At 45.4% G+C, this 20405-nt stretch overlaps 2 protein-coding genes across 3 annotated transcripts; one reads left to right on the plus strand and one right to left on the minus strand.

Moving 5' to 3' along the window:
* Window positions 1-136: 136 nt before the first annotated feature.
* On the plus strand, window positions 137-5960 carry LOC100838443 (prolycopene isomerase, chloroplastic). Of its 2 annotated transcripts, none has more exons than XM_003561750.4 (13): window positions 137-726; window positions 1692-1898; window positions 2001-2100; window positions 2315-2397; window positions 2515-2571; window positions 2647-2799; window positions 2874-2952; window positions 3183-3331; window positions 3457-3591; window positions 3715-3828; window positions 4541-4651; window positions 4758-4866; window positions 5485-5937. In XM_003561750.4, exons 1-13 carry the CDS (start codon window positions 322-324, stop codon window positions 5556-5558), a joined length of 1776 nt encoding a protein of 591 aa, XP_003561798.1. In that variant the 5' UTR covers window positions 137-321; the 3' UTR covers window positions 5559-5937. The 2 variants fall into 2 exon arrangements, with proteins under 2 accessions (XP_003561798.1, XP_014752724.1); XM_014897238.2 differs by having other exon boundaries at window positions 600-726; window positions 1414-1898; window positions 5485-5960.
* Window positions 5961-11936: 5976 nt separating this feature from the next.
* Window positions 11937-15715, minus strand: LOC100827310 (transcription factor bHLH30). The gene is made up of 2 exons (XM_003558261.4): window positions 14278-15715; window positions 11937-12996 (listed from the first exon to the last, which is right to left on the minus strand). Exons 1-2 carry the CDS (start codon window positions 14995-14997, stop codon window positions 12457-12459), a joined length of 1260 nt encoding a protein of 419 aa, XP_003558309.1. The 5' UTR covers window positions 14998-15715; the 3' UTR covers window positions 11937-12456.
* Between the last annotated feature and the right edge of the window lie 4690 nt (window positions 15716-20405).

Raw genomic sequence — 20405 nt, forward strand, 5'->3', positions numbered from 1 at the left:
TGCTGTATCCACTGATCCGGAGGAATGCAAAATCCTCTAGGGACGACGAGCACTTCAGTTACTAACTGATCCAAATCTCTACCCTGGCCCATCTCCAGTGGCCGGCCCTGCCTCTCACCATCCTCTTCTCCACTAACCGCCATTCCCTCCCTTGGCTGCTTCGTCTGCTCCGGCCGCAGTATCCCCCTTTCTCCCGCCCCCTTAGATTCCCCCCACCCACTAAGCCCGAGCCGGCAATCGTCCCCACCCTCGGCACCACGCAAAACGACGACCCAGCCGCCTCCGCTCCCACGCCGCGCACACACCTCGCCAGCCACCTCCATGACGCTCCTCCTCTCGCCCGCCGCTGCGAAGAGCCTCCACGCACCGCTCCCCCTCCAAAGCGCCGCTGCGGCCGCCCATCCTTCTCGTTTCCGGCCCCTCGGTGGTGAGTCACGCGGCGGCAGGGGGAGAGCGGCGGTGGTGTCAGAGAAGCAGGCGGCAGCGGTGGTGGCGGAGAAGCCGCTGGTGGTGGAGGGGGAAGGGAGCAGCGGGGAGCGCTACGACGCGATAGTGGTCGGGTCGGGGATCGGAGGGCTGGTGGCGGCGACGCAGCTGGCGGCTAAAGGGGCGCGGGTGCTGGTGCTCGAGAAGTACGTCATCCCCGGAGGCAGCTCCGGGTACTACCGCCGCGACGGCTTCACCTTCGACGTGGGCTCCTCCGTCATGTTTGGATTCTCCGACAAGGTGAGCCAGCCAGAACATGGACTGGGGAACGGTGTTCCACTTCCACTGGACTATTTGAGTACGGAGTAGTATCTTTGTTGTTTTCGCGTGCTTCTGCGTTTGATTCGTTGCGACGAGGACTGTTTGGAGTGGTGACGCAGTGCGAATTCATGATTCGTTAGTTAGTTAGCTAGTTGATGGTTTAGGGCATCCACATCCCTAGGTGTTAAGAAGACGCTTGAAGGGAGAGAATTTATCTAGCACTTGTGCTAAGGCATATGAGCACCGGTGCTAAGATAAAAATGCTTAGAGCATGTTCAATGCAAGGTGCTTAAGGTAGTGCTACAAAATTAAACCGGTTTATTCTCAAGCACCAGTGCTTATTTCTATACTAGAGGTGCCTAATTAAGCACCTGTCCTATAGAACACAAGCACCAGTGCTTAGACAAAACCCAGTTTTCTTTGTGCAAGCACCTTTCTAAGCTTAGCACCCAATGCTATGCTAAGTAAATTTATTTTAATTAGTTTATGTATATCAATTTTTAATGTAGTCCCTAGCACCTATATGTGGTGCTTAAGGATGTGATAATAGAAGCTTAGACATGTGGATGGAGGGACAAGATGCCATGATTGTTGTTAGTTTGCACTAGAATTGTTTTGCTTCCAAGAGAAAAACCTGATATTGGTTTGAAGATCATGTTTATGTAGGGTATTGCAGGGGGCAGGTGACCATTGTGCAACCTACCTGCAATGAGCATGCCCAAGTGCAAACGCCTGGATGCTCAGGGTATGCACTGCATGGTGCATGCTAGTGTGCGGTGTGGGTCAGTGGTGTATGCCTCTCCTGAGCATGCTCGTGCATTGGATTTGTGCATTCATGATTACTTTCACATGTTTCTTGTTAGGCAATATTAATGTTGTTCTCGTCACATTCCGCCGAACCGTTGAGATATCTGGTAAGAAGTATGATATATGTCGTCATCCAGGGAAACTTAAATTTGATTACACGAGCACTAGAAGCAGTTGGGTGTAAGATGGAAGTCATACCTGATCCTTCTACGGTTCATTTCCATCTACCTGGTGATCTCTCCATTCTTGTGCACAGGGAGTACAATGACTTCATCAAAGAGTTGGTTAGAAAATTCCCTCATGAAAAAGAAGGGATCCTAAAATTCTATGGCATATGTTGGAAGGTACTGTCTTGTCTTCATCTTCTCTACTTGTATCTGATGCTTTGTGTTGCTATTGTATTATTTAACCTAACAACATACGTCTGTTGTCTCACATATGACCAGATTTTCGATTCATTAAACTCTTTGGAACTCAAGTCCCTGGAGGAACCTCTATACCTTTTTGGCCAATTTTTTAAGAAGCCTCTGGAATGCTTGACTCTCGGTATCTAAACTGCGCCCTACATTCTTCTCTTAAGAGGTTTTACATTAATATTCCATATGGAGAAATCATTAAGAAAGATTAGCTAACTTAAGCTGAAGTCTCAAAAGCAACGAAAAATGACTGCTGTCAGAAAATAAACTTGAACATTACATCATATTAATGCTTAATCAAATTGTTGATACAAGAAAAGTCTTTTTTTCCCCTGATTTTACAGCATATTATCTGCCACAGAATGCTGGGGATATTGCCCGCAAGTTCATTAAGGATCAGCAGTTACTGTCGTTCATAGATGCTGAGGTGCGAGATATTTGTGAGTTTACTCACTTGCTCAATTTTTCTTTGATGTGCTACATTTTCAGTGAACTTGTGCTTAATTGAAGAATTAAGATAACGTATAATTTATGGTGTTTGTAGTGTTTTATTGTGAGCACAGTCAATGCCTTGCAAACACCCATGATCAATGCAAGCATGGTAAGTTCAATGCCCATCTGTCAAACCTTTGTTTCAAATTCACTCAATACTAAAATTATCCCAAAATCACAACAGGTCTTGTGCGATAGGCACTTTGGGGGAATTAATTATCCAGTTGGCGGTGTTGGTGGTATTGCGGTGTCCTTGGCAAATGGCCTTGTTGACAAGGGCAGTGAAATCCGTTACAAGGCAAATGTAACCAATGTTATCCTTGAAAATGGGAAAGCTGTGAGTTCATCTTACTGACCTTAAATATCTGGAGTTCGGTTTTGGTTTCTTAGCTGAGCGCTTCATTACTGCAGGTTGGGGTGAGGTTGTCAAACGGGAAGGAGTTCTTTGCTAAAACAGTCATATCAAATGCGACGAGATGGGACACGTTTGGTAATTTTGCATATATTTTTCTCCATTGGAACTTTCAAGCTAGAAATATTCTCTTTTAGTTTCACTTGTTACAATTATCTTCATCTGCTATAACCTTGCTGAGTCTTGTTTTTCATGTTAAGTGTAACCCCTTGGGTTGGTAACTTGCTGTTAATGTGAACAGTTTCTGAGTCATATTCTATGGACCTAATTTTGTTCTTCACGGGGTTAACAAATGCGTGGACTTACAGGAAAACTCGTGAAAGTTGAAGAGCTTCCGGAAGAGGAGAAAAACTTTCAGAAGAATTATGTTAAGGCGCCATCTTTCCTTTCTATTCATCTGGGCGTCAAAGCCTCAGCTTTACCTTCTGGTACTGATTGTCACCATTTTGTATTGGAGGTATGCATTAGCTTTTACCCAACTGGGTATGCCATCTTTGAGGATTAAAGGCACTATCACATTAGTGTTAAATTTGATATGAACAGTTTAGTGTGTAAGAAGTTAATCCTGAGCCCATCTGGCAGGATGATTGGTCAAACTTGGAGAAGCCTTATGGAAGCATATTTTTAAGTATCCCTACAGTTCTTGATCCATCATTGGCTCCCGAAGGACATCACATACTTCATATATTTACAACTGCAGGCATTGAAGATTGGGAGGTATCTCAGTGCTCTAGCTGAAATGTAAATTCTATCGGAAAAAAAATGAGGAACCAAGTCTTTTGTATGAACGAAGTTTTTTGTCTGGAATATTGACTGATGCTTTGGTTTCATCTATGGCAGGGTCTATCTAGGAATGACTATGAGCAGAAAAAGGAGCTTCTGGCAAATGAGATTATACAAAGGCTTGAGAAGAAGCTGTTTCCTGGTCTTCAAGATTCAATAGTCCTCAAGGAGGTATCATCTTACAGTCCTTCCATGTTGGGACTATAGATAATTTCAATTACTCATATTTAATATTGGCTTTGTTTGAATTTGAAAGTGATGGCTAGCAGTCCTTAAATTGAAAGCAGGTCATGAGCAAACCTTTAATAGCTAGCAATGCATAGATGATTATCCTTTGATGTTGCGTACTTAATATGATTATGGATCAGATCAGCCCATCTTGTGTACTTTTTGTATTTTTTGTTGACTTTAGTCGTAACACCGGCCAATCTCCCTGTATGTGGTCATTTTCTAGATTAGTCCTAAACCTCAATCAGTATGATACCTCTGGTGAAAAATGTTCATGTGTATACCAATAAAGCCCACTTACATCCATAGTACACAAAGCCAGCTCTTGAATAAGTTCTTCACTTCTTTTAAATAGTATATAAACCATGTGAGGTAACAAATAGTCAGGTATCAGAATCTGGTCTTTGAACCAAAGCACACTTGGGTTCTGAGTGTTCGACAATTTCTTGGAGTACGGTGTACCTGGTGAAACAATTGCATTGTTCATATAGGCCACCATGCATCACGAGCCAGGTAAAACTGTTATATCAGGGGGCTTTCATGGGCTAATCACGCAGTCCATTGGTGATATGTTGAGAACTTCAGTGACCTTGTTTTCATTTCTAGTACTCGTATGTTCTGTAATATGACATAAAAGTACTTTTGGTTTTGCCAGGTAGGATCACCAAAAACTCACAGAAGATTTCTTGGACGGAACGAGGGCACATACGGACCCATGCCACGGGGTATACCCAAGGGATTGCTGGCCATGCCTTTCAATACTACTGTAAGTTACATAACACTCGCTTCAAGATCAACTTTTCTGGGTTAACACTTATTGATGCCATCGTGATATAATATCCTTGAACTGAAGTTCTAGTATTTGATTGCAGTCAATAGATGGACTTTACTGCGTTGGTGATAGCTGTTTTCCTGGGCAAGGTGTAATTGCAGTGGCCTTTTCAGGGGTCATGTGTGCTCATCGAGTTGCAGCAGATATAGGTAAGCTGAATTTCTAATATCCTTAAAAAATTATATTTAAGAGAAAAGTCCAGTTTTTAGCCTCAAACTCTGGCAAAAGTTTAATTTCTAACCTTGAACTCTTAAGCCGTTTGGAATACGACATCAAAGTAGTGAAACAGTTCATTTTTCACTCTGCTGGTTTTGCAAATGGTTTTGGGTGACATGGACTCCCCGTGTCCACTGCCATGTCAATAAATTATGTTTTGATCTGTTTCTAATAATTTTTCATCCAGTTATAGCATTTTTATGAAAGTTCTTCATCCGAATGGTGAAGTTTTTTCTTGATTGTTTGTTCTCATAGTGTGTGTTTGCTCATGGAGTGGTATGGAGGACCACTTATGAATCCACCTGAGGATGAAAACTTGACATTTCAATTGTGAGGTTGCGGTTCAGGCGATTTTAGAGTCCAGAGTTGAAAATAAATTTTCGCAAGCCTTTGAGGTTAAAAAGTTGATCTTTTTTTTCAAAAAGGAATATCAAAAGAGGGGTTTCTAGCGTGCTTACTTTAATGTGCTAGGAAGTAGAGAATTTTTGTAGCTCTACAAACATCAGGTACCATATAAATGATATAATCTGGCTGATTTGCTCTTTTCGCAGACCTCGAACAAAGATCGCCTATTCTAGACACTGGTCTTCTCGGGATCCTGAGATGGTTGAGAACACTCGCATAGAATGACATCAGATCATGAACAGGTCTTTGTTCACGCAGAAGAAGACGGCAACAGCCTCACAAATTTTTGTGTTACCGCGGGATCAGTGTTGTTTAGTCATCCACAATATATGACCTAGCAGGGGATTTAACCATTTATCTTGCTGCCTGGTGCGTACTGCTTACGCAAAGTTGTCTCGAGAATATTGGCCAATCATACCAGTTTCACTCTGTAACTTGGAAGAAATCAGGGGTTTTATCATTTACTGGTCTGCTTGTCTCTGCACCCCAAAGCGACACTACTCTACGTAGGAGTTGCACATGCTGTAACAATCTAAAGCTGGATGGGTAGAACTCTACATTTCTGAATATGGAGCAGCTCTTAGTTTTTTTTAATATTATCTATCTATGTTGATCAAGTAAATAGTAAACGGAGTACAGCCATCTTTGTTGGGACCAAACTGAACGATGCAAAAGTCCACCCTGTGCTTGGGCTAAGCATTAATCCTGTCAAGTAATGAACCCGATCGAATTAGAATCCAAGTTTCGAAGTAGACTAGTAGCAACAGTTTGGATTTTGGAAACGATCAAAATAAATTTGATTATGTGAACCACCAATTAGTACTCCCTTCGTTTCTAAATACTTGTCGCTGTTTTAATGCAAATACTTGTTGTTTTAGTACAAACTTGCACTAAAACAGCGACAAATATTTAGGAACAGAGGAATTACTATAAACAGTCTGCGACTCTGCGTGCATGCCATTGGTTGGGCAAGTGCAGCTTTGGCGTCATGCAACGTCCAACACTGCAACACAGCGCCGTGCAGTGCAGTCTTCAGTTTCAGAAACCAGAAAACCGAGCGAGAACGACCAAAGAAACCCATCATGACCCAATTTCACTGCATTTACTCCTCCCTTCTATAAACCGTCCTACAGTTCGAACTGCAGTAGTATCTTTTCAAGATCTGTATTTATCGCTCACTAGTTCCAGTACTTCACCTATCCGGCTAGATATCATATCCCTCCTTTTGAAGGGGAAAAATATGCAGTCCATCCAACCATTACGTTTTGCCCCTTACTTTTCCTGGACTACTGCTTTCTCCTGTTTTATTGTACGGAGTATTGTATTCCCTCCATGGCTCCATCCCTAGCATCATCAAATGGATAGACTAGAACAATGGCTTCAGAAAGAAAGAAAAAGCTATAAACAAAATTAACTTAACACATGTTTTATTTTTCGATTGAGTTTTACACGCATACTGGACCTAACTGGTGCCAGACAAAAGAAAATACTTTCTCCGATCCAAATTACTTGCCGCTGACAAAATGTTTTGTTGTTCTTGTGAAACCCCAGGTTTCTAAAACTCAAATTACATATTTCTAACACCATGTCACAAAAATAATACAAAATCCTTTATTACAAACAAATATTTCAAAAATTACAAAGAAGTCCTTTTAGTTTTACATTTCAGCCCTTAGACTTTTCTTATCAGCTAAGAAACCTCTAGGTGGGCCCATTTGCATGTGTTACATTTGTCACTTGCTGATTGCCATTTGGCTCTCTTCCAGCAAGATGAGAAGCACGAGGTAGCCATGCACCTAAGTGACTAACACTTGTCATTCACCACTGTAACAAGAAAAATACTATAAATAAAACATTTCTTTTTACTGTGGTTTCTTTCCACCGACCACCAAGTAACTTTCCACCTCCACTTGAGCTTTCCACCTCCTCTTGCTGCACTGCACGAAAGTGGCAGGTATAAACACTATTATTGTTTTGCTTGTTCTTGATTATCTTGCTTGCATGAGATGCAGTAGAGTAAGTATAGTTAGCACTTTAAAAATCTAAGACAAAGACTTTGACGCTCTGGTTGTATATGAGTTTTCACCTTGCTAATGTTTAGGAGAAAATAATACCCTTACACTGCTACTGTTAGAATTAGATCACATCACCACTACGCTAGTTTAATCACTATTTTGACTCCCCACACACACAAATCACTCAATCGTTTGCACATGCGCAACACTAGAAAATTTTGTCACATGACAGTACATTATTAGGATATATTTGACCCTAGTTATCAGCATCTTTTTGTTCTCATGCACACAATTAACTTAAATCCCCTGCATATTAACAAGAATCATCTTTCTCTAAAATGAACAGAACATAGTAAGCTCAAGTAATTCAAGAAACACTCACACATCAATTCCTTAGTTGACCATCTAACACTAAAAAGCAACCATGAACATTAGAAGTTGCTGCCAAGGAGAGAAAGGACTTAACTTCGCTCTTAAGGGTACTTAGCAATAGGACGTGCACCGCGGACCGCCGGTTCCAACGCCAGCAAGCTGGGAAGGAGTAGGAGTGACCCCAGCCTCGCTGTCGCTGGCGACGGCCGCGGCACCCGAGCCGTGCCGTGAAGCCATGGCAGTCCTCGCCGATGTAGTTGTGCATGCTGCTAGAGAACTCGTAGGAAGAAGCGCCGTGGTTGCCGGAGACGATGAAGTAGGCCTCGCCGGACCCGAGGGAGATAAAGGCGGCCATGGTAGCCCAAGAACTAGGGTTACATTTTCAGGGTGAGCTGGTGGCGTTTTGTGGAAATAAATTTGGGGATCTAGGAGAGGAAGGAGAGAGGAACCCGGAGCTTGGCTCAGCACGGCCGGAGCAAGGAGATCGAGTGGGGTGGCTAAGGGTGGCATGATGTGCTTTGTCGTGAGAGAAAGGCAGAGAGAGATAAAGAAAAGAGGAAGAGAAAGAATTGTCCCATGCACGATAGAAGGAAAGGACAAGACGCGGCCCGCTATTCTTTTCTCTGGCCGCTGGGCTTGCGTAGCCAGAGAGAATAACTTTTGTTCTTTTCACTTGTTACTTGCGGCACGTGGGCAGGACACCAGCACACACACATGGATTTTTTTTTTCTTTCTTTCGTTTGCACTCTGGAGCACAGTAGCACACACAAGCACACACGCCAGCACATACACACATACATGTGTATTTACTTTGTCTGTACACCAGAGACTAGGTGTAGCTAGCCTAGAAAATTCATAATGCATGTTTGTCTTGTCTTGTCATATTTTAATTATTAGAAATATAATTAGTGAATTTTAAGTATATTTATGAATTAAATATTAGGAGTTGATTCCGGACAAGTAGGACATCAGGACGGTGTTTCCGAGTTGACCGGAGCGGTACCAGGCAAGTCGCATCCTTTGAACATGTCTTCGAAAATGTTTTTATGAAATTTGTCGGATTTCAAAATTCTTGCATGTCACTCAACAATAAGTTTTATAAATATTAAGAATATTTATGTGGATCGTGAAGATCCATTAGTTTGATCAGTACTAGATCTGCCGGCCCGGACAGGGTTACGGCTAGAGTATATTCGGCGGGTAGGGAGCTCAGGTAGTAGAGCAACCCGAAGGATTGATGGAAAGTTAGGGCTCTCCTACATAGAAATATCATATAAGGACAAACCAACTGGCGCTTACTTCAAAAGCGGCGCAGACCGTACTGACCATAGACCTAGAATGGGACAGGCAGAGCCGAACCACGCCAAGTAGCTGCCTCTGCCTGGGTGAGAGGATTGTATCCGGGTAGGTGCAGACACCCTAGGGTGGGACCTACCAGTCAGGGGTCTCGACCCGCGGGCCTACGTAAGGCAAGGCGGCAAAGCAGAGGTAGTGTACGGGCTGGTTTTTGTTCAGGTTCCTTGGTCTAGTCGTGTGCCGATGATTAATGCACCGACGAGGATTGACCAAGTGATGCTATGGGCAAAACAGTACACCTCTGATCAGAGTTAAATGTGATATTACTCCTAGCTTCCGGGTTTGGAAGTGCGTCGTGTGGGTTTTCCTCTAACACAGGATGTAAGATCCCACGTCGATCTGCCGCCAATAGATTTTTTTTAAATAAAATATGGTTTTCAACAAAATACTAAAAGAAATATCTTATTTTCGGATATAATTATTTTTTTGTCCGACGGCTTGATGGTCGTCAAGGTTAACTCATGCTTAATGATTTCCGGCAACTTGCGGAGTACGTATTTTCATACGTACTCAGCCTTGCTTCATATGTTGTTTTCAGAACCAATGATCATGGTGAGCCCCGATGAGGTAGAGGCCGGTACTTATGATGAGTCCGGTCCTTACTATGAATATGCTGAAGTGGAGTATGAGTATGAGGACGCCGCTGGCGAAGATGATGTTGCGTAGACCACCAGGAGGGTAGTTCAAGATGGCCTAATAATGTCTAGATTAGAGACACCTCTTGCCGTAGTGAGACTTGGAGACACTTTGAGTGTCCTTGTAATAAGACACCGTCAGCGAACGGTGAAGGTTTCTATTGTTTATGCTACTGTTTTCCTCAAATTGATCTTGGCGCAACTCTGTACGTGGCGATTCTTCCGTTACGTTGACGTTGTCAGAGGTAACGGGACGTCACAGTTCTACTCCCTCCGACCCATATTACTTGTCTCAAATTTGCCCAAATATGGATGTATCTATATTTAAAAAGCGTCTAGGTACATGTAATATTTCGACAAGTAATTCCGGCCGGAGGGAGTATTGAGTTTTACACACTTATTGGACCTAACTGGTGCCGGACAAGAAGATACTCCCTCTGATCCATATTAGTTGCCGCTGATTTAGTACATCAGAGCGAGTAATAAATATGGGGCCACACCAAGTGCCATCGTGTCAACGTTTAGATAATAAATATATGATTTTTCCGCAACTTTGACCTTTAAATAAGTGCTTGGTAGCTATATATAGTTTCCTTTTTCTTTTACAGTGACTTCATTGGTCCAAACATATTGTTATAGATTGATATTGGTGATGCACGAATTTTCTAAAATCCGTGACCAGTAAATGGAATAAACAACATTGTTTCCTCTCCTTGTTAGTTCACCATAGATCACCCAGATTATATGATATGTTGTTGTAACAAGTACAGAGATCCAGAGCGAAAGAGCGAAGCACAAATATATAAGGCCATATCTAATAATCAAGTGCAATGTATAATGTTAACTTCCAAATCAGTATATATAAATGCAGGAAAGCAAGAAATTGTAGAGATTATATTTTTCACTCATCAACTATTATCCGAGTGCATAATGCACCCTTGGACTCTAAAACCGGACGAGTTGAACCCTGACCTCTTGAAACCGAGAAGGAATTTCTCTTCGAGATCATTCCTTGGACCGATTTGGAGCGACCTGTCTATCACAAATCACATTATATAAAATGCTAGCAAAAGAAAGAAAAAAACATGATATATGACCGAGATTCTTGGGTGGAATGCAATAAAAAACTATGTTTTTGCCCAAATGCATGACCGTTTATTTTGAAAATTAATTTGGAAACCATTTTTAGAAAAGGAGTTAGGAAAAAAATCCAATAAAAATAGTTAGATCTGTTTTCTAAATTTCATTTTAAAACAATTTTCTTTTGAATTTTCAAATCAGGGTGCTTAATTTTTTTAAGTTTGAATTTTTACGAATCTGATTTTGTTGTTTGCTATCTTTTGAATGATGTTGAAGGCGACATGGCGAACACATTGGTGTCATGCACACCATCTCCAAACACTTTGAGCTTGTCAAATTAAATTGCATGCTTTCGATCCTGGAGGGGGTATAAATTCTTTGAGAGTTCATTGTTAGATTTGCCTGGCTTTAGAGTTCAGATTTGTAATGTACACACAATCAAGAGTTGAGGGGTGAAAAACATTTAGGAGTTGATGATGATGGCGACGTAATATGGACACATGTAGACGGATTTTAAGTTACGAACATTGAAGTCCATATAAAATGATCTTCGGATTTAGGGTTTAGGTATGTAGCATAAGAGGCTGTTTTCTGAAAAGTGTCCCGTACATGAGTGTTGTCCAATAGTGTGTTGGTTTGCATGAAGAGAGACGGTATTTAACATAAGCGAGGGTTTCATCCTTTCCTCTCATTAACTATATGTCACATAGACAAAATGCTGACATGAACAACTAAAAGACGACGACGCGTGTGAGCATTTATCGTATCTAGCTTTTCTAGAGCGTTAACATGCATATCATTAATGTGTAGTACAGCCATGGACCCATGGTAGTACATGTACATAACACTTCGCAAGTTTTCTTTCATCAGCACTATTTTGAACGGAAGAACTAACACATAATTGATGTTGACGCTTACATCGATCTCCAGCCAGTTAAACATGGCATGTACTATTGGTTTAATTAAATATTTTTTGCGGGTGGTTTAATTAAACAGTTTTGCTATTAACAAGTCATCTGTTTTTAATTAGAAATCAGTCGATATGTTTGGCCGTCGGATCTTAATCCAACGATAGCACATGAGAGATGAGAGAGTGAAGATGAGCATCAAATCTTAATCCAACTGTTCCCATACATCGACTAAGATTTAAGGCTTTTTCTTAAAAAAACAGACAGCTGATAAATAGCCGGCCCTTAATTAAATATGTTGACACCTATGAAGTTTCCAATGTATAAAGGTTTAAATTCCAGCCAGAAGAGAAAAGGAGAAGCCTTGTATCGACCGCTGAGGGTACCGTCCAAAGATACTAGATACAAACACACATATCACCACCAAGCTAAGCTAGTTCCTCACACACACAAACAAAAGAAACACTGGAGTATAAATCAATTTGGGGGCAAGCTAGCTAAGCGAAAATTAAGAGCGATCAGTTGGGGTTTCAAATGTGATCCTTAACTAGCACTACTAGCTAAGCCAGTTGCCTAGTTGCACGGTATCATGTCATCAAATATTATGAGAGACACTGTGGTGCATGCAGTCATGTACGACGTCGCTCGTTGTTTTTACTCCTATCCCGTTTCCGTAAATTCGTTTTGCACACCTGATCGAGATCGATCATCACGTACGTATAACGTATACGTGGATAGACCTGTTAATTAGCCTAGATGGACCTGTTCTCTAATATGGCCGAGAGGCTCGTTGTGCGTTGCCGCTTGAGCCCGCCGCTCCCGGACCCCCCGGAGTCCTCCGCGGGCGCCGACGACGCCGTGCGCTCCATGACGGCCCGCAGCGCCTCCTGGATGGACGCGACCGCGTGCTGCGGCGACATGGGCATGGGCTCGTCGCCGTCGTCCTGCTGCTGCTGCTGCTGGTGGTCGCAGCTGTGGTCCTCGGTGACGAGGAGCACGTTCTTGACGCGGCCGCCGAGGGTGGTGATCTCGGCCTTGAGCGCGCGCAGGCGGAGCGCCTTGAGCGCCCGGATGAGGTCCGGGAGCAGGTCGGCGCGGTCGTCGCAGCAGAGCGAGGCGCGCACCAGGAGCCGCCCGTCCTCGTCGCTGGACGCGTCCACCGTGAGCTCGTCCGACTCCGTCGGCAGCGGGCACGGGCACGCCGACGCCGCCTCCTCCCTGATCTCCGACGTCTGCCGCTTCAGCTCCTTCACGTGCTGGATCACCTCCGCCAGCAGCGACGCCTTGTCCGTCTGCACCACATACCAACACGTACATACAAGGAGTAAATCACAAGGAAAGGAAAAATGAGTTGTTATAAATCAGTTTGCTAAATGCATGCCGACGGATGGGGAGAATGATGGAATGCGGCGCACGCACACGCATGCGGAGGCCGGGGGCAAGAGGGGGGGGGGGGGGGGGTGGTTCCGTGCCGTGGCGTGCATGTCTCCGAGCGATCGAGAGCGCGCGAGGCGTGGGACTCACTCGATCGTTCTCGGTCTGATCTCAACAAATAAACAGAGCGTAATCAACACGGGAAAAAAAAATGCTGCTAGTGCATGGCGGCTTGCGCGTTTTTTTTGCTGCTGTTGGTGGTGCTCGCATGCACGCTTCCACGACCGATATCGTGTGTTCTTATTCCTTTTGGGGGTTTAGTGGGGCATCAAGCCATAATCACCACTCTGCACATTCTTTATGCTTGGTTCCGTTGTCACGCCAATATGCAGCATGTGTGGTCAAATCCGCTCAATCCCGCGGTTCATATGTGCAGTGCACCACTAAGCTAGGGATCGAATTAATATGTATGCGTGTTGACCGTGTGTGTGATTTTATAACAGGTCGAAAATCAAAATTAAATGATTATTATGAACCTAATAGCTGAATGTTACGGTATACTATGTCAGAAATTGTGTACTCAGATGTGTATGTACTGCTGTGCTTTTTGACCATAAAGATTTGGGGCCGCAAATCTAAAAACCGGAATGGTCCATGGTAAAGATGCGAGTAGCAGTACCAGGAGCTTTTTCTTGACACCAGGGGGATTTAGGAGCTGAGTGGCATTGGATAACGTGGGTGGTTTGGAACAGTAGCAGCTAGGGCTTTGCACAAGGATCTGTGGGGCTCGAATTCTTGGGAGTAGGGCGGCCGGTAACCAGCATGCATGCATGCATGCTGGATCTCTCGAGATGGCCAGTCAGCTTTCTTTTGCTGCCGGTGTGTGAATATGTGTTTCTGACATGAGCTTGCGGGCTTGTCTCTCCTCGGAGAGGACAGCGTCCGGCAGTAACCCCCGAGTCGCAAGCTTTTTGTTTCCTTCCCGGCCGGTCTCTCTTTTTCGCGTCAACTAGGCGGCTCCCCTCCTTCCCCTTGTCTCCTAGCAGTTCACCCCTATAATACACTTGCACTCATGGTCATGGAGCGAGCAAATGGGATGAAGAGTGGCCAGCCGTGGAGTATTGGAGTTCGCGCGTGCTAATTGGAATTGATATGTATTGCATGCATGAATTGATGATGCGACAGGAGCTGTGTAGTACCTTGGTTGTGTTGGGGAGGAGGCTGCGGAGGCGCGCGAGGTGGGCGTTGATGCGCTCGCGGCGGCGGCGCTCGGCCTCGCTGTGGCTCTTGGACGCGGCCAGGGCCTTGGCGTCCATGATCTCCTGCGCCGTCATCCGCCCGAAGTCGCCGAAGGGCGGCGGCATCATCATCCCGGCCGCGCCGGGGGAGCCGCCGTACTGCCCGTACCCGGCCATCCCCATGTAGAGCCCCAGCGGGTCGGACGAGGACGACGACGCGCCGCCCGAGTGATGGTGGTGGTGGTCGTACGCGAACTGGAGCGCGCGCCGCGCGTACAAGTCCGCGAAGAAGGGGGGCGGCGGCGGAGGCTGCGGCGGCAGCAACGGGAAGAAGGGACCCTGCTGCCCGCCGCCGCCGCTGCCTAGGTTGTTGATGTTGTGGTAGTGGTGGAGCGCCTGGGACGACAACGACGATGGAACAGGCGGCGGCCAGCACATGATCGGGGGCGGCCCCATGGTCACGCTCGCGCTCCCCACGCTGCTGCTAGCTTCAAACACCATGCCTGCACCACCAGCTTCTTCGCAACCGCCGCCCCCCAATTCTTCCTCCGCCGCCAGTACTCCACTCGTGGCGCCCCCGCCACAAGCCCCCTCGTGCTGCTCGAGGTCTTCCTCTTCTTCGTCCAGTATCACCCCGACTTCTTCGCGGCGGTGGCGGCGGCGATCTCCATGAGCCCCCATCGACCGATCGATCGATCCGGAGGAGCTAGCTAGTTAGCAACCGGCTGGCCCCGGCCGGATCTACTAGCTCTACTAGTGGAGTACGTAGCTGAGATAAGCTGGCGTGGGAGATGGATCGATGGAGTGGGATGGATGCTTCCGCTGGTCGCTCTAGAGCTACCTTTTGTATAGGGCCATGGCATGTGGCACCATGATTCGCCTTTCGGCCTTTTTGTCTTCCCCTTATGATCTTGCTCGCGCTCGCAAGAATTATGGCGACCCCAGCTCCTCCTCCCCCCTGATTCCTCCTCTCACAAGGAAAAGGCCTCGATCGCCTTTTCTCTCCCCCAGCTCGCTCTCTCCGGCCGGCCGGCTGGGCTCTAGACCTGGCCACCTGGTAGTAGCGACACCTAGTGTTACTTGGCTGCCACGCCTTTCGATGGCTTTGTGGGGGCAAAGGCTAGTAGGGTAACATAATAACTAGGCCGCAGTAATGGAGACAGGAGGAGAAAGGGGCGTGGAAATGGAGCTAGCTAGCAGCTTGATCGATCTACGTACCGATCAGGGCTGCAGGAGGGATCGAGGAGGGCAAAAGAGAGCGGGGAAAGGCGAGAGATTTTTGCATGGAAGGAAGGAAGGAGGGACAACAGCAAGCAATACTGTAGCTTTGTGCGTGTGTGTCATGCGTGTGTGGAATGGGATGGACCGATGGGTCGGTCAAGGCCCATGTTCTGCAGCAACCGGTTCACTTTACCGATCCACGCTTCCTCCCCGAGAGACACAATCATTGTGTCTTGGAATACACTCCTCCCCCTCTGGTTGTGCTGCAGCACAGCAATTAGCAGCAGATATATACACTAATCAATTTTGTTACTCTCTGACCCAGCTAGCAACACAGAGGATCGATCCGCGGCGCAAAGCAGCTGCGGCCTGCGGTCTAATACGATACCAATACCGGCCCGTACGTAACGTGCTAATTCCACCACTCATCTGCGCTAGCTAGCAACTGTGGTTATCGAGTTCAAATCTTAGCCCATGATTAAAGCGCAAAGGCGCAGCTGGATAGCTAGCTAGCCATTAGCCAGGAGGAAGGAGGGGGAAACATGCATGAAACGGAATGAGATCCCCGGCCCGGCCGGCGCCATGATGCGCGCCAGCAGGCCCCTGCGTCGACGACACGATCATGCCGCTCGCTGGGCTCTCTATAGCCGGGCGGGGGTTTAATTCTGGGCGCGGAACGAGGCAAGCCGACAAGCGGCGCGGCTTCCTACCCCCTGATACCGCATTCCTCCACTTCCTTTCTCGTCGGCTTCGCTTCGCTTCGCAGTGGGAGGAGCGGAGGAAGGCGTCAGAGATCGCGGCCAGCAGCTGAGCCAGCCTGCGTACTACGTGATCGATCCATCCATCCATCGAGCTCATTCATGTCGTCCTTCCTCGGGCGATGTGCGTCATGCAACGTGATCGATCGACGACGTACTGCTGCGTTGCGCTAGCTAGCTCCAGTCTCAGAGGATCGATTAGTGGAGAAGCAAGCTATCGATCGGTCCGGCCGACGTGGGCTCATCATGGCATGGCTCCGCTGCATTAATTCCCTCCTCGTTTTGAGTCCCTCCGTCTTGCATTGGTCGCTTCTGCAGTTCTGTGCTAGCTCCTCTTTTGCCATGTACTCCTAGCAGCGCTGCTACTGGCAGGCACTGCACGTACTGCGCGCGCTCTGTGTATTTATGTTTCGCGTGTGTGTCATCACGAAAAAGATCCACCCAGACGCGCGCGGACCACCAATTGCACTCGGCTTTGTTTATACAACACCCATTAACCCATAGCTATGTCTGCCTCCTCTGCGTTCATCCTTTTCACCTTTTGGAAATGGAAAGTTTCATGAAGCCGGCTCCACATTAAGCTAGTTTCTCTTCTCAGGAGGAGCACGTAAGAGTGCACGACTAGTTGTAACGTTGTATGCTGATCCGGCATCTAAGCGCAAACACATGATAATATGTGTTCATTGCAGCTTGTCAAGAGGAAATAATTACTCCACCAAATAACCCAAATGCGCAAAGGAGCCTTTAGGCTCGAGTTTGCGGTTTATTTATGGCACTTAATCATTTAAGCATACAATCGTATTTGTGCCAAAAATAATGTTGTTATGATGTGTAAATCAAAATGTAGACAATTTGTGTTACCCAAATCACCAATTCCTCTGACCCTTGTCATTTCGTACATACATTTTTCACTTGATTAAGAAATTAAAATACATGTCAAACACTCAATTATTTTGAAGTAACCGACTCATCGACTCAGCGGATATCATATGCACCATAATGGCAAACAAAGAATCAAACTACACTATAATGCACCACAATAATGTGAACCGTGGTTTGGCGTTCTAACAAAGCAGTGATGACGTGTCATCTTTATTTTATTCCAATTCTAAACTTTTGGAATGCATCTGTGGTCAAGCTGGTGTGTTTTGTCCATTTTCACCGTTCCGCGCGTCCCCTCGATGAGTGATTCGAAGTAAGATTCCATTTTGATATATTTCAAATATATTGTTTTGGCAGTTTTAGAATATATGTTTTGCTAGTAGTTTTTATTAATATATTTTAGCTATAGACATGATTTGTTCGAGTACATTTTGTTGGTATTCAGCATTTAAGAGTTTAACACAAGCAAGCACATAATGTCAATTTCATTTTGGACTTCGTGAATCGTGATAACGGTATGTTGGTGAAACTTTTAACTAAACATAAAGTTAACGTCACATGTGACCTAGCCGGTCCCTACACGATCTCTGGTTATCTTACCACGCACACACAAGAAGGAGAAAATAATAACGCCGTTATTGTGATATCAGCATCTTCGGGCCTTGGGCCACAACTCGTGATCTACAAGACCAGGCTATTTCCATTTCTCGAAGCCTATTTCAGCCCTCGAAAATATAAGTATACAGCCCACTAACTTAACAGGAAGAAAGCCCACGGAGGTCAATCCAGTTGTCAGGCCGAATGTTTATATTTGGCCCATCAGAACGTCTCATCATTCAGCTCAGCAGCTCATCCATCTATGGAGCTTTTCGGTGGTTCGGCCCTTTGCAGAACTCCCCTCGGTCCTCATCGCACTTGAAGTCGTTGATGTTTTCGGCAGAGTTTTGATGCGAGGTCTTACTTACAGAAGTCATTTTTCTCAACAATAAAAAAAAACTTACAGAAGTCAGCAGCTGGAGCAGCGTAACACCTGTCCTGCAGTCCTGGCAACCCCATTTGCGGCCGCGCGTTTGCCGTTCGCTAGAAAACGTGTAGAAACATGGTAGGAGAGTGGATACAAGAACATCGCGGTGTAGACTAGAGTGTGCAGACGTCCAGCCGTGTTTGACCGAAGCAAGGAGCCAAGTGGGGAATTAAGTAGAACCCGGCGCTTAGAAGATTCTGAACAGACCGCCGGTGTCACGTGACATGCCCGCTCGACCCGCCCGCCGGCAGCGGAAACTTCTCTGCTACTCAAATTCCCATTACTTCTCCGTGCACGCATTGGCTGGTGATATGGAAGCTGGCGGCAGTAAAGGCAATCTACTGCTCTGCTTGTTCTCATCTTATCTGGAGTTACATATTTTCTCAAGAAAAGAAAAAGGAGGAGCTGGGCATTTCGTTGGTGTAACTGCTTTCTCAGCATCGTAGGGTTTTTATGGGTTTTTACCGGAGTTCAGTCAACTATAGTGTGTGAGTTATGGATAGACTAATATTTAGGTCGAACACACGCAACTTAGACCTCCCAACAAGCGGTACGTCGAGATGTTTACTTTTACGATTTTGCTATGAGAAGTCCTTGCTTTTAGTTAGAGATCGATCGACGTGTTTAATCGTCGGATCTTAATCCAACGATAGCACGTGAGAGATGGAAGAATGAGGATGATCCTCAAATGTTAATCCAATGATTCTGATACGTGACATACGTCAAATGAGATTTAAAATCTTTTGTTTAAAATCAGGTGACTTATAAATAGCCACACCCTTATTTTTTTTATTGAAACTACAACGGACCAACCTAGCGTGAACCAGTTTGTTCCACCAAAGAGTTATTTACAAGACCCGAAGTAGAGGAATATTTTTTTGAGCCTTCAATGAGCAACGGTTAGACCACATCAAAAGGCCATTAAAGCAACACTTCATTACAATGTGCGAACCCTCATCCACATCATGAAAGATTTTGGCATTACGCGGTTTCTAAATATTCCAAACCACCATCAAGATGACCGAAGATGGTATCATCATCAAGAATCTCACGAGACCGCAGATCAACCTGAAGTGCTTTCATAGCATCCCAGATTGCACAGACCGAGGGGCAACACAAGAGCATATGAGCCATAGACAACAGAGGGCGGAAGCATCCGAATTGAAGATGCCCCCTCTTGAAACGACATTCGTTAGTAAGCAGTGTTGTTTGTCATTTTGCCAACAATACGAAAACACGATGGTGGTCGGGAGAGTAGTTCTTCGGCTTCCCACCGCAGAGGCCATCCTGTTGTCGGATCGAACAGTGTAGGCTTGGGGGTAAGCCGATTTCATGGAGACAATCTTCCCATCGCCAAGCTAACACGTCCATCTGCAACCTCCAGGTTCAAATAACAGAGGTCGACTTAGTTTAGAAGTCACAACAGACAAAAGACGAGGTTGAAAAGAAACAGTTAAAAAATAATGGAGATCAAGGTGTTCGAAACAAAGATGTTTGGTCTGGGCGAGTGAGATAAGAGCGCGGAAGCGTAAAGCCAAGTTACTTCCCTACGCCTACTGTGGTTAGAAGATGGTTTCTAACCATATTGCCAATGAGAATTCTGGAAACCGAACAAAGAAAAAGAAATTAAAGGACGATGCGGAAATCCTTGCAAACCACATATATGTTGGAGACTAAATCAGAGCAAGATATGTACTCTCTCCGGTCACAACTAAATCAGCAACAACCAGGGGCGGACCAATGCCCAGGGCAACCTGGGCTATAGCCCTGGGTGTGGAACTGAATTCCTTTGTACATGTATAGAAAATATCAAAAATCCCTACTAACTTGGCACATAATACACGGGTTAGCCCTGTACTTTGTTGTTTAGCCTTAGGGTTAAGCCAAATCTTTGTCCGCCAACAACTAATATGGATATCGCGATGGAGTAACTCAAGCAGTCATCTCTAGATTTTAGGGCAAGAAAATACCAAAAATATTATACCCTTCCGTCTCAAAATAAATGACGTGTATTCGTACAGATTCTTATACAAATTCACGTCACTTGTTTGGGACGGATGGAGTACACAGGTTGTTCCGACAAAACAGTTACTGCCATAAACAAAAGTGTTTATCCACTTTTTTTTCTCCCATTAACATTTCGCTAAAGAAAAAAATCCCCTCGTCCGTATAGGTGCATCCGAGCAGTGTGTCACTATCGGACG

Source organism: Brachypodium distachyon, chromosome 1 (genome assembly GCF_000005505.3).
Source record: "Brachypodium distachyon strain Bd21 chromosome 1, Brachypodium_distachyon_v3.0, whole genome shotgun sequence".
In the NCBI taxonomy this organism is placed as follows: Eukaryota; Viridiplantae; Streptophyta; class Magnoliopsida; order Poales; family Poaceae; genus Brachypodium; species Brachypodium distachyon.

Bases quoted from the DNA above. Each gene is read 5' to 3' on its own strand.
- LOC100838443 (XM_003561750.4), top strand. From the start codon at position 322: ATGACGCTCCTCCTCTCGCCCGCCGCTGCGAAGAGCCTCCACGCACCG. The intron at 2,101-2,314 runs GTATCTAAACTG...CTGATTTTACAG, and splicing joins TCTGGAATGCTTGACTCTCG to CATATTATCTGCCACAGAAT. The intron at 2,953-3,182 runs GTAATTTTGCAT...GTGGACTTACAG, and splicing joins GACGAGATGGGACACGTTTG to GAAAACTCGTGAAAGTTGAA.
- LOC100827310 (XM_003558261.4), bottom strand. From the start codon at position 14,997: ATGGGGGCTCATGGAGATCGCCGCCGCCACCGCCGCGAAGAAGTCGGG. The intron at 12,997-14,277 runs GTACTACACAGC...TATGTGGTGCAG, and splicing joins TCCTCCCCAACACAACCAAG to ACGGACAAGGCGTCGCTGCT.